Source organism: Apodemus sylvaticus, chromosome 10, assembly GCF_947179515.1.
Source record: "Apodemus sylvaticus chromosome 10, mApoSyl1.1, whole genome shotgun sequence".
Classification (NCBI taxonomy): domain Eukaryota; kingdom Metazoa; phylum Chordata; class Mammalia; order Rodentia; family Muridae; genus Apodemus; species Apodemus sylvaticus.
In genome coordinates, this window is record NC_067481.1 from 39595483 (window position 1) to 39607870 (window position 12388).

The 12388-nt window shown below is 43.8% G+C and overlaps 1 protein-coding gene across 21 annotated transcripts in view; it reads right to left on the bottom strand.

Moving 5' to 3' along the window:
* Positions 1-12388, bottom strand: part of Synrg (synergin gamma) — an 83580-nt gene that overhangs the window by 27567 nt on the left and 43625 nt on the right. For all 21 annotated transcript variants that reach the window (XM_052193833.1, XM_052193831.1, XM_052193830.1 and 18 more), the window contains one exon: positions 5654-6589. In XM_052193833.1, coding sequence (XP_052049793.1) covers positions 5654-6589 — 936 coding nt within the window. The remainder of the gene's footprint in view (positions 1-5653; positions 6590-12388) is intronic.

Here is a 12388-nt window from a genome sequence, read left to right on the forward strand (position 1 = left end):
CAGGACACAGAGGCCAGACACTTCCCTCTCACCCACCCCACCCTCCCCAGGGATGTTTTCTGAAGCCATGGGCGTATACCTTGGAGACTAGAAGTTACTTTTAAGGAAGGGGTTTAGAAAGAGGAATAAAAAAGCCTTCCTTTATACGTACAATTCCACTACTGTGGAGTGTTTTGCATAGCAGTAGCAACATTTGCTGGCCCAGAGAGAGAGCACCAATCCAGATTTAGCCTAGCCTTTATTCAACACAGACCAGGAAAGGTTTGCATATTTCCATTTCTCCCAACTCTCCCTTAGAGAACAGTCTCCTCTAACTGTAATGCCTGGTCAGTGTTCTGGTGAGTCTGAAGTGCCCTGGAGGCGTAGCTGCAGAGGACGGGAAAAGGGACCTGGCTATGCAACAAGCTACGACACACTGTCTGACCACCTCCCTGTTTTCAATCTGTATAGGAACTTCTCATTCTGTGCTTATACTGACTCCTGTGACGATGCTATCGTTTAAATTGTAACCAAACTGTAAGCATCTTCAGGTTTCTATGTCGACCCTTTTAAGTTCAATAAAGAGAACCTGCAAGCATGAGAATACTGAATTCAGAGGAGTCTAGAAGTCAAAGAGACAGTAAGGCTGTCCATGGTGGATCAGGGAACCCCTGGCTGGAGACAGGGCTCAGAGGTTGAGAGCAGGTACTGCTCATTCTAACAGAGGACCCAGCATCCGTGCCAGGGAGCTGACAACTGTGTGTAACTCCTGTTCTAGGGGATCCAATACCTCTGGCCTCTGTAGCACCGGAACTTAAATGCACGCTACCCACACACATACAATTAAAAACAATAGAAATCTAATGACACCGAATGAGCACAAAGGATGTTACGCATAATGAAGGCTTTCTGGCTACCAAAAGCTAGAGAAACAGATTTAGGAGGTAGCGCCCTCTTATGACCAGAGTTCCCAGAATCACTTGGTTGACAATCCCCAAACAACTTATCAAAAGTCCGCAAACGACAGAACTAAGGAGAAGCCACTCATAAGAAAAAATAATTTGAGCTGAGATTGTACCTCTGTGGAAGTGTGCATGCTCAGCGTGCAATACATAAACACACAGAAGCAAAAATAGCTGGGCATGGTGACACGTGCCTATAATCCTAGCTACTCTGAGGCAGGGGATAACTTAAACTCAGATCAACCTAGGCAGCACAGTGAGATCTTGACTCAAACCGACCAACCAAAGAAGAATAAATAAAAATAACTGTGACAGGTGGTAATACCTGTTTTTAATCTCAGCACATGGGAGGCAAAGGCAGGTGGATCTGAGTTCAAGGCCAGCTTGGTCTACAAAGTGAGTTCCAGGACAGCCAGGGCTACCCAGGGAAACCCTGTCTCAAACAAAAACAACAACAACAACAACAACAACAACAACAACAACTCCTCCTCCTCCTCCTCCTCCTCCTCCTCCTCATCATCATCATCGTCCTTCAGTGATTTTAGAAGCTAGCACAGCTTGTGTGACATTGCTAGTGTTCTCTGTGAGCACACTGTTTCCTCTGATAGCCAGCACGGATTCTATCTAACAGGAGCAGCAGAGTGACTGCAGAACACTAGTGTGTTTGTGGGATGTCTCATACACTGACAGAGACAAGCATTAGCCAACTGTATCTTACTGGGCATCAGGATAAACAACCAACCACAGTGTTATTTGAACCTAGACCACAGAATGCAAGTCTCTACCATGCATGACCACATACAAAGGATATTCTGTTATTATGCTGTTAAAACTACCTCCCTAAAAATAATACGGTGTCTGGACACAGTGAGTGGCTCAGTGAGTGACAGATACACACAGAGACAGTCACTTCTGCTCATCAGGAAGCTAAAGTGCCTGGTAGAACTGCTCTGACTTTAGAGACTCTACTGACAAAGGAAGCCAAAGCCCCGTGGGGCAGTGTCCTGGGCTGCTGGGTCTCTAGCTCGAGACCCTGTGGCTGGCTGCTGGGGTCTCTAGCTCGAGGCTTTTCTCCCCAGCTTGTTAGCAGCACAGATGGCTGAAATGCAGAGTACTCTGTACATGGTTTAACAGTAACCTCCTTCAGCTTTCAACACATATACATCTCAAGTGGAAGGCCTGGCTTTTCCAAGAGGAAACTTCACCTGACACCCAACTTTTTTCCTTTCTTGGGTGGCATATCAAAGTGCCTTCTGGAATCTTACTCAAAATCCCCATTTCTAGGAATTCTTAAAAACAACAACAACAACAACAACCCCCAACTTTTCAAATCACATAAAGAGTGGAAGCACTGAATTGCCTTTTCCCTGGAATCTTTACGTGGCTTGAGTTTGCGACCTGAAAAAGAATTCTATGTCCACTGTTCCTTGTTCTCTAAAAAGGAGCACATAACTACAAGTCTGGCTACTCACTGCTAACTTTCACTGGTATTTGAGATTTTTATTAGTTAATTAATATATTGATTGATTGGCTGCAGCACTGGGATCAAAACTCCATGCTTTGTAATACTCTACCACTGAGTCAGGCCATAAAATGTTTTCTTAAAAAAATGAAAACAGTGTAAAATTTAGTTCTTTTGTCCTGCAGGTTGTTTTAGGTTCAACACTTTTTACTGTTGTGTGTATGATGTGTCTACATGTGAGCACAAGTGTGTCCTGTGTGGGTGTACGGGTCAGGGACAGCCCAGTTGCTCTGTTATCTCCTTCCACTCTTTCAGGGTCTGTGTGTTTGCTTTTTGGTTTTACTGTTTCAATATATCCTTGGTTTGTCTTGAACTCACAAACCTGTCTCAGCCTCACAAGAGCCAAGATCACTCATGCCTGTCTCACTCCTAGCTAAGCTTTAGTTTTGAATAATATGTTTCTACATGTGTCGATTTATTTGGTGCTGAGATTAAACAAGCACTTTGTGGATGCCTGGAAGCATGCACTCTCCTGAGCTCACCAGCTGCAGGCTGCACTTCAGCTCCAGGCCACATGAAAGGCTTCTGGGTTTGCAGGGGGCAAAGGTTAAACTGTAGCCCTACTTTTTTTAAGAGAAAAAAAAATCAGTTTTAAAGGACACTATGACTTCAATTTGATACCAGTCAGGTATTTCTTTGGTCTAACTGAAAAATACAAATTACACACATCCCCACACTTTCAAAATATGCCAAAGAATCGTTTATTAACACCGGACTTACAGATCGCAAAGAGTGGTACAGAGAAGCTGGAAAGGAGCCGTCAGTGTAAGCATGCAGGCCAGGGTTTGCAGAGGAGAAGGAGAACGCAAGTTCCGAGTGGCACATTCACACAGAAGTGTCTATACCGAAAAAAGACGTCAGAAAGCAGCCAAAAAATAAGGCGCTGATTAAAATACAAAGATTTTCCATGTCAAAAAGAGCTACTTCACAGGCAAGCAGCCCTAGAGGGCTTGCTGACGCTTTGAGAAAGTCACAGATCAGAGTAAGCTCTTGCTGCCAGACAAACAAAGGATCCGAAAGACAGAACATCAAGGTGCTGCTGGGCCAGAGAGTAAATTTAGGGGGTGGAGAAGCAGCTTCTTTGAAATTATATGCAGCAAGGGCTCAAGGGGTTAAATGTAATGATATGCAGAGAGAAACCAGGCAATGTTATTAGTATATCTATCTAACTTCATACAAAGAATTAACAGCATGGGTTAGAGACAGTATCCCCTTCAGAGTTAAGTTAGGGTTTCCAAACAGGATTACGGTCCACAAACAGTAATCATCCAAGTGTTTTCTTCTCTTTTTTCCTCTATCAGCCCACTCCTTATTTCTCCAGGATGTCTGTTTAACCCACAGACTATGAGAACAATAGATTCCACAGTGAGCAAAAGGGTGAAAATAAAGTCCCGGTGCTCTGAGGCAACGCCTGCGGTCCACCCTCTCCAAGATTACTCAGGCTGCAGTCTTGCTCAGCTGTGACATGCAGGCATGATGGTCAGCCACCAACCCCTCTTAACAACCGCTCTGAAGAAATGGATACTGCTCCTTCCCCACGGGAGGGTTACAGAAAAACAGAGGGGAGCAATCAGCATTCAAGGTCTCTGCCCTTTGAACATGACAGGTTCCATTCTGGAATGTTCCAGACAGACAGAGAGAACACAGCAAGCACAGGTTGTTTCACAGGTCCATTGGAGTGAACTTAGTCAAAAGCCAACCTCCCCTTCCCAAATAAAAGGTGGGAAAAAGACATCCCAAACCTGGATTAACTCATTTCACAAAGATATGTGGTTTGGCACTGTGAAAGAATATAGATTCATTTTCAGAAAAATAGCCTCTAATTAATAACTTCAGAGTCCAAAAGGCTAGTAGTATACATGTTGTGAAATTGTTTTTAAATAAAAAACAAATGTTGCTTAAAAAAACAATGCCCCTTTGCAACCAAGTGTCGTGGCTCACACAGCTCATATTAAAAATAACAAAGCATCCTATCAAACAATCAACACTGAAGGGAAAAATATGAAAAAGAAAAAAAAGGGAGCAACTACTAGTGAAGGGCGTCAGGAGCTGAGGCAGCCTGCTGCACCAGGAAAGGCCTCGGCCGGCAGCAGGCAGGCAGGCAGGGCGCGGGTCACTGCTAACTGTTTCCCGTTCCAACCCAGTATAAGAAACCACCAACATCTCAGTAACAAAGGGCGCCATTTGCCAGTTTGAAATCTGCGGACTCTACAGCACTTCACGATATCTGCTGAGTCTGTAAACTTACAGTGTCTTACCTGTCCCTCTCAGGTAGAGAAATGAACCCTGCATGTGCACACTACATTTTCTAGAATAATATAGTAATACTGAGATAGTTCTCATTATTAAAGGCCACAAAATAGGTTTATCTTTCTATATACATATCAAAAAAACAAAACTAAATAAAAACTAGGACACTTGGGAATCTACTTCTTGTGACAGGAAGTTGGACCAGAGAATAAACTGCTACACGGAAAGCCACACAGGGTTTAAAGAGGGCTCTCTAGAAAGAGGTTCGTACACATCAGAAGTTGGTAGCTACCCTAGCCTATCATCTACAGAGTTATTACAACTTAATACTCGCAGTAACACTGCAAAACAGTAACACTGAAAACAGGTCTGCTCCCCCCCAGGCCCTGACCCACGGGGCATCCCTAAGCAACCTCTTCCCTCTCCTTAGGGAAGCTGGCAAACTGCACTACAAGTGGGGAGAGTTCATTCACTCTCTTGGCCTAGTCAGAGTCGGTTTCTGTAAACCAAACAAACACTGTCTTAGCAACCCTAATATACCAAAGAGGAGACAAAGGGGAGGGCGGGCACTGATCCCTCTCCCAGGAATGAAGAGACACTGCACATATTGCCAAAATCTTTAGAAAACTTCTGGCTACGTGGGGCTCACTGAGCAGTGGGTCCGTATGGGACTCCGATACCAAGTAAGTATTGGTGTCAAAATAAAAATATTTTGGCTATCCAGTCTAAGCTTCAGAGTGGTCAGAGTACCCATAGATTAAGGTTTCCACAACACCATGTTTAACACTGCTTCAAGCAGACAGACGACTGCAGGCTAGCTCTTCCTAGAGATCTGAGGAGGTAACGGGCCAGAGCCTTGGTCTGTCAGTCAGACAATACCCACAGAGTCATATCTGATATCTACATGACCATCACCAGAGCAATCTCACCAATTCCTCACCTGCAGCAGGAGGATGTTGGCCACTAACTGTTGGTAAATCCAAAGAGCTATCAGACATGACATGCTTAAGATCTCCTCCCACATCAGCCAGTTTCATGTCAAACTGAACAGAAAGTGCATCTTCAGAGTCCTCCTTGCCAACACTGCTGCCACCGATGGAGGGGAGGTCTAAAGACTTCACTGAGGACGAGTCTTCTTTGGCATGTCTGAAAGCCACAGCTTTCTCTCCCAGGGATTTGTCTGAGCTCGTGGATGAAAATTTACTGGAGTGGAAGTCGGCAAAGTCATCGTCACTCTTTGTGGAAGAAGTGTTCTCTTTGAATTCCTCCATGGCCAGTCCAGCGCCCTCTAGGGAAAGCTGTTTGAAGACATCGTACTTGGTTGTGGCAGCAGGTCGGTTCTGTGCACCCTCCACAGTGCTGCTGGACAAGAGGCCGGGACTCACTTCCTCCCTGAGGGCTTCATACTTGTCATCTGCCTTTGGCTCGGATGAAATGGAGCTGTTACCGAAAGCCATGAAATCTGCAAAGTCGTCCTGCTCCCCAGCAGATGCAGGGGTCGAATAGTCCCCAAAGAGGTTGAACTCTCCAAAATCATCTGCCAAACTAGCAGTTTTAGTGGACGCTGGTGCTGCTGAGGCTGCCACTGAAGCCGCCGGCTGAGGTCGAGCGGAAGCTGGCTTTGCTGTGCTGAACGCAGCTGAAAGGGGCACTGGTTTCTCGCTGCCACTGCAATCCACTGAGGAGAACATATCTAGGTCTGCTAAGTTCAGAGGGGTTTTCACCTGTGTCTGTGTCTGCTGTGCGGCTCCTGAGGCAAAAGCTGATGGAAAAGTATCTTTTGTTGGTGGCTCTAGGGGTGACACGCTATCGGCGGTCTTGAAGTCAGTGAAGCCATCATCGGTTCCTGTGGATCGGAACTCGGCAAAGCTCTCTCCTAAAAGAAAAGAAGTGCACTTCAGCAGGGATGCAGAGCAGAAGGCCACACGGCACGCAATGCATTAACCGAGGTATCACTGTACGTCCGCCCTTGGCTTGACAGTAACCATAGTCCACACTCTTTATCAGACCACTCACTCCTCCATTAAAGCCAGTGATAGAAAACAGGCAAGCACTGCTCCAGACTCCTCCTCCTCTGGCCAGACCTGAACCAGAAGCTGGGGTCTGCTGAGAGGCACACTAATAGCAGCCCATTAAAGATGAAACATCATACAGTTTTAAACAAGATCAAAGGTATCAATGAAGTATTGAGAGAATTCTGCATCTGGTATTTGGAGTGTACAACTCTGAACAACTAAGCACTTTAAAAAGAGTTAGAAGCTGGGTGTTGTGTCACACACCTTCCCAGGACTTGGGAAGCTGAGGCTGAAGGATCACAAGTTGAGGCCAGGTCTCCAACATACCAACCAACTAGCCAGCCAACCAATGAACCAACCACCACCACCAATAAATAAACAACCTCATTACTAGATGCTAACAGTGTAGCTCTGTGCTCAGTGGCAAACTCATGCATGATACAACCATGGCCTGCCATGAGGTTCAGGCTGAGCACACACAGAGGCTGATGCCCATGCACACACACAGAAACATAAAGTATTAGATAGGATTCAGTATAGTCTTGCTCAAGTACACTGACATTAATTGGACAATATTTTTGTAAAAATCTTTGAAAAAAATAACTACTTATTTGAAAAGCAAGTTGAGTGCCCACACGGAGGTCAGAGGCCAGCTATGTAGACTCTCTCTTTCCTCCTTTCTTTTAAATCTGAGATCTAAGGACTGAACTCAGGCCATCGGTTCTGAAAGAAGCATTTTTATCCTGTAGGCCATTTTTCCCCAGCCCCTAAGAACTTAATTTACTCAGAAATCCACCTGCCTCTGCCTCCCAAGTGCTGCGATTAAAGGTGTGAGCCACCACTGCCCAGTGGAACCATGATTCGTAGTAAGATTTCTATTTTTCACTAGTATCTAATCTTAGCACTCATAATTACAATGTCAGGATGTAGGTAAGCACAGTTTTCTTACACTGTTTGAAGGCCTGCAATGAAACCCACTAGGATAAGCCATCTAATGAAAGCCAGCGGCGTACCAAATGTGAGTATCGCTATACCAACCCACATCACTTAATATCTGAAAATATGATCGCAATTCTGGAGATTAAAAAATAAAAGCCTAAATTTTTTTCTACTCTACCTCCACTTTTTTTGTTTTCTTTTCTTTTCTTCTCTTTTTTCTTTCTTTCTTCCTTTTTTCCTCTACTTATTTATTTATTTATTTATTTATTTATTTATTTATTTATAAACAGGGTTTCTCTGTGTATCCCTGGCTGTTCTGGAACTCAACTCTATAGACCAAGCTGGCCTTGAACTCAGAACTCAGGGATTCAACTGCCTTTGCCTCCCAAGTGCTGAGATTAAAGGTGTGCACCACCTTTAATGGCTTCCCCCCCCCCCACACACACACCTTCAAATAGATAGTCTACTTTTGTAGTTCTGGTTGGCCTAGAATTCACCAGATAAACCATGCTGGCCTTGAATTTGTAATCTCCTGCCTCTACCTCCTGAGTGCTAGGATTATAGGCTCACTACCATGTATAGCTTCTCATCAATTTTTTAAAAAAATGTTTTTCCAAAATAATTGAACATAGATGCATATGAACCATAAACTGTACTTAAAGCCAAACCCTAAAGCCAGTCTCTAAAACTGCCACCAGGGAAGAGACAGGCTGCCAACCTACCAGGCCTCACGTGCCACCTGCACTTTAATTTACCAAAGAGAACAAGCACTGGAAACAATGTAATTTTGCTTTTTAAATCTGATACTGAATTTATTTACTAGCAAAGTCATCAACACAAATCCTTCCATAGTATTAGAGAAATATGAGAAACAGGAATAGCCTTTAAGTTTCCGATAATTTTTGTATTCAAGACATGACAGAAGTCAATTTCACAAACTGACAGGAAATACAAATGTGAAAACTACCCTAGGAATTATAGATGCATCAATGACATTTCTGTTATTTCTATAAATGAAGAGATAATTAGTAGTAAACTTTTTTTTTGTTATCATTTTTGGTGTTTTGAGGCAAGGTCTCTCATGGTAGCCCAGGCTGACCTTGAACTTATCAAGGTCTCTCCTGGTAGCCCAGGTTGACCTTGAATTTATCAAGGTCTCTCATGGTAGATCAGGCTGCCCTTGAACTTATCAAGGTCTCTCATGATAGCCCAGGCTGCCCTTGAATTTATCAAGGTCTCTCATGGTAGCCCAGGCTGACCTGGAATTTATCAAGGTCTCTCATGCTAGTCCAGGCTGACCTGAAATTTATCAAGGTCTCTCCTGGTAGCCCAGGCTGACCTTGAATTTATCAAGGTCTCTCCTGGTAGCCCAGGCTGACCTTGAATTTATCAAGGTCTCTCATGCTAGCCCAGGCTGACCTTGAACTCATGGCAATTCTCCCACCTCAGCCTCACAAGCGCTATAATTAGAGGCATGGCACACCATGTCCAGATCATGGCCTAAATAAAATTTTGATGTGTTGCTTTGAAATATCTGTGAAATTGACAGGTTTTGGTTTTTAAACACAAATCACACAGCAAACTAAACTTACTGATGATGAATTGTAAATTTCTCCATCAGAACTGTAAACTGGGTGAAAGGGTTGAAGGAAATGAGAAAGGAGAGAGAGAGGGTTTATAACTCAATGGCAAAGACAATGAGGTCAGCAAGAAAACCAGTTGGAGTGACTTTGTTGCACCCCTGGAAGCTTTTTTTAGTTAGTTTGTGGATTCTTCAAGTTCCTCCTTTGATTTTTGTAACTTTTTAGGCCCTGAGAAAACTTTAAGGGAGTATTTAGCTAAAGCTGCAATAATAAAGCTGTCCTTTCTTTATGTAGAACACCGTTCAGAACTTACATACAGCTTCCGGCTTAACCTGCGAGGACATTAATCTGCCACAATTATCACTCATTTTTGAATGCAGTCCTGCACAGGGTCTAAGTCACAGCACACACCCATGCCTCCTAATTTTTGGCTCAAATTTGTTACACAGCCAAGAATGATCTTGTGTTCCTCATCTTCCTCTCTCCACTTTCCAAGTGCTGGGACAAAGGTCTGTACCACAAATGGACTCCTTAGGAAAGTTTTCAAAAAGTTTAGGAGAACAAAACAGTTATCTCCTAAAATGAACAAAGTTGGTAACTCAGTGGGCTTTAAACCAAGTGATGTGGAGAGAAACGAAAGCAAACAAGTCAAAAAGATGGAGACCTAGACCTGGGCTCAGGGTGAGGACGCAGGAATACGGGGCTGCTGACATTTTGGGCACCACTACCCTTTCCTATCTTCTCTAATACGACCAGCATTTACGGGGCTCGAGAAATGGTCCAGCAGTTAAGAGCATCGACTCTTCTTTCAGATGACCTGGGTTCAGTTCCCAGCACTCACATGGGTACACACAACTGTCTGTCACTCCAGTTCCTAGAGATCCAATGCCTGCTTCTGGCCTCTGTGGGTACTAGGCTTGAATGTGGTAGGTAAATATATATACAGACAAACCCACTTATATACACAGAAGTTTTAAATGTTTATATCATGATCATTAACACCATTATCACACACAGAATCCTGACATTAAACCGGGCTCTACTTGAAACTGCTAAAGAAGAAATGAAGTCAAGATTCTCTAAAGTTCATATTGGAATGTCTAGTGCCTAACACAAGCAGGGATGGGGAAATAGCATCTACATGCTAAGGACTTGGATGAAACAACAAGGAAATGCTGCTGGAACCTAAGACCTATGAGAGACTGAATTCTAAGAGGTGGTCCTTCCTATGGAGAGATGCTGGTGCAATGGAATACCTATGACACCCCCTCACTCAGAGAATATTTCCCACCCCACGGAAAAGTGTAGAAGTCAGCTTTGAGCACTTAGTGTGAGGCAGAATGTGGTTGTATTGTCAGAAGAGCAGACACATTCTATAATATGCAGAGTTAAGATTTAGGCGACAACTGTGGATTACTCAAACTACATTGCCATGTGTAACCACACATACTTCTCTCTCTCTCTCTCTCTCTCTCTCTCACACACACACACACACAAACACACACACACACACTTCTTCATCTTTCTCATTAAATCATAGCCAATTTTGAAAATCCTGAACAACAGTGACTTGAATCAAACACAACACAGTACAGGAACTGATCTCTCCCACCTCATGAATATGTGAGCTAACGTCTTACTCATTCATTCATTCATTCATTCATTCAATGGATTAATTTAGCAGTGCTGGGGATGAAAACCAGGAGCCTGCCTGTGAATTCTAAGTATTCTCTCTACACAGAGCCACAAATTTCAGCTCTGAAACCTTGTCATGATGCTTGGTAAAATGCTAGTTAGGCCAAGTCCTGGTAAAATGCTAGTTAGGCCACGTCTTGCTTGCCTCCATGTTTTCATTTTATACAAATACATTTTTTTCTTTTTCTTAATGATATTTAGTTCTTGAAGAGTATTAAGTGTTAGGACGGTGTCACTAATGAGGAGAAATCCTAAGGATTTATTAGCTGTGCCACCCCACACTTACGCTCTTTGTAGGAAGTGCATATCAATTCTCACCGATGCCACTTAAGCTGTAGCCGGTGGCTGGCCAAGTGTCAGACAGTCCACACTGCACTTGTGAAACGCCTCACTCCTGCCTTGCTATACACTCTACTTTGTTCCAGATGTTGTTCTCTGTCATCTCCCAGGCTGGCTTTGAACTTGCTGTGCAAGGAGAGCGAGCTTGAGCGCCCGCTGAGACTGAGGAGCTCACCAGAACCAGCTTGTTTTCTAATTAAACAATGTAGGTTTATTTATGTATTTGGTGTATATGTGCACACACACATACAAAGAGGCATCATGCATGCTACCACATGCGTATGTGTCAAGTTCATAGATGACTGGCAGGAGCTGTTCTCTCACCATCTGGATTCTGGTGATGAGACTCAGGCTGTCAGGCTTGGTAGCAAGTGTCCTTAACTACTGAGCCATCTCCCCAGCCCAGAGCTGTTTTGAAGTAATGATATTCTACAGTGCTTTTCTTTCCAGATTATGGATGAGAAGCCAAGAAAACATAAATAATGCCAAGAACTATACAGGAACTGATATAAAAATCTTGATTGGGACTGGTCGCTGCCTTCTGCATAGAGAGCAGGCTTTATGAAATGTCAGGATAGAACAGTCACATATTTCTGACACAGGATCTAAGTAAGTTGCCTGGCAGACTCCAGTGAGGGCAACACACTGTTTTCAGAGGAAACCATACTGATTTGATTTGATTACCCCAAATCTAAGAAAGCACCTCACAATAACTGAGCCTCACTGCCTCACTGTAATTTTGAAGCTCCCCAAGATTATTCCTGCCCGACAAGACTGTGCTACTCAGTGCATGGCAGTACTTACTAAGCACTGCAGCAACCATTAAGGACCTCTGAATCAAAGCACCTGCAGTCTAAGTATGTAGCACAATATTATTATGCCATATAATAACAATATGCTAATTTCTTTTTAGTTGGGTTTGGTGGCACACCCCTTTAATCCCAGCACTTGAATGGCAGAGACAAGTAGATCCCTGTGAGTTCCCAGCCAGCTAGGCCCACCTGGTGACTCAGAATTCTCACTGGAACTAGCTGTGTAACCTTGTGGCAACCCTCCTGTCTATGCCACACAAGTACTGCAGTTACAGGTGGGTGCTATAATATC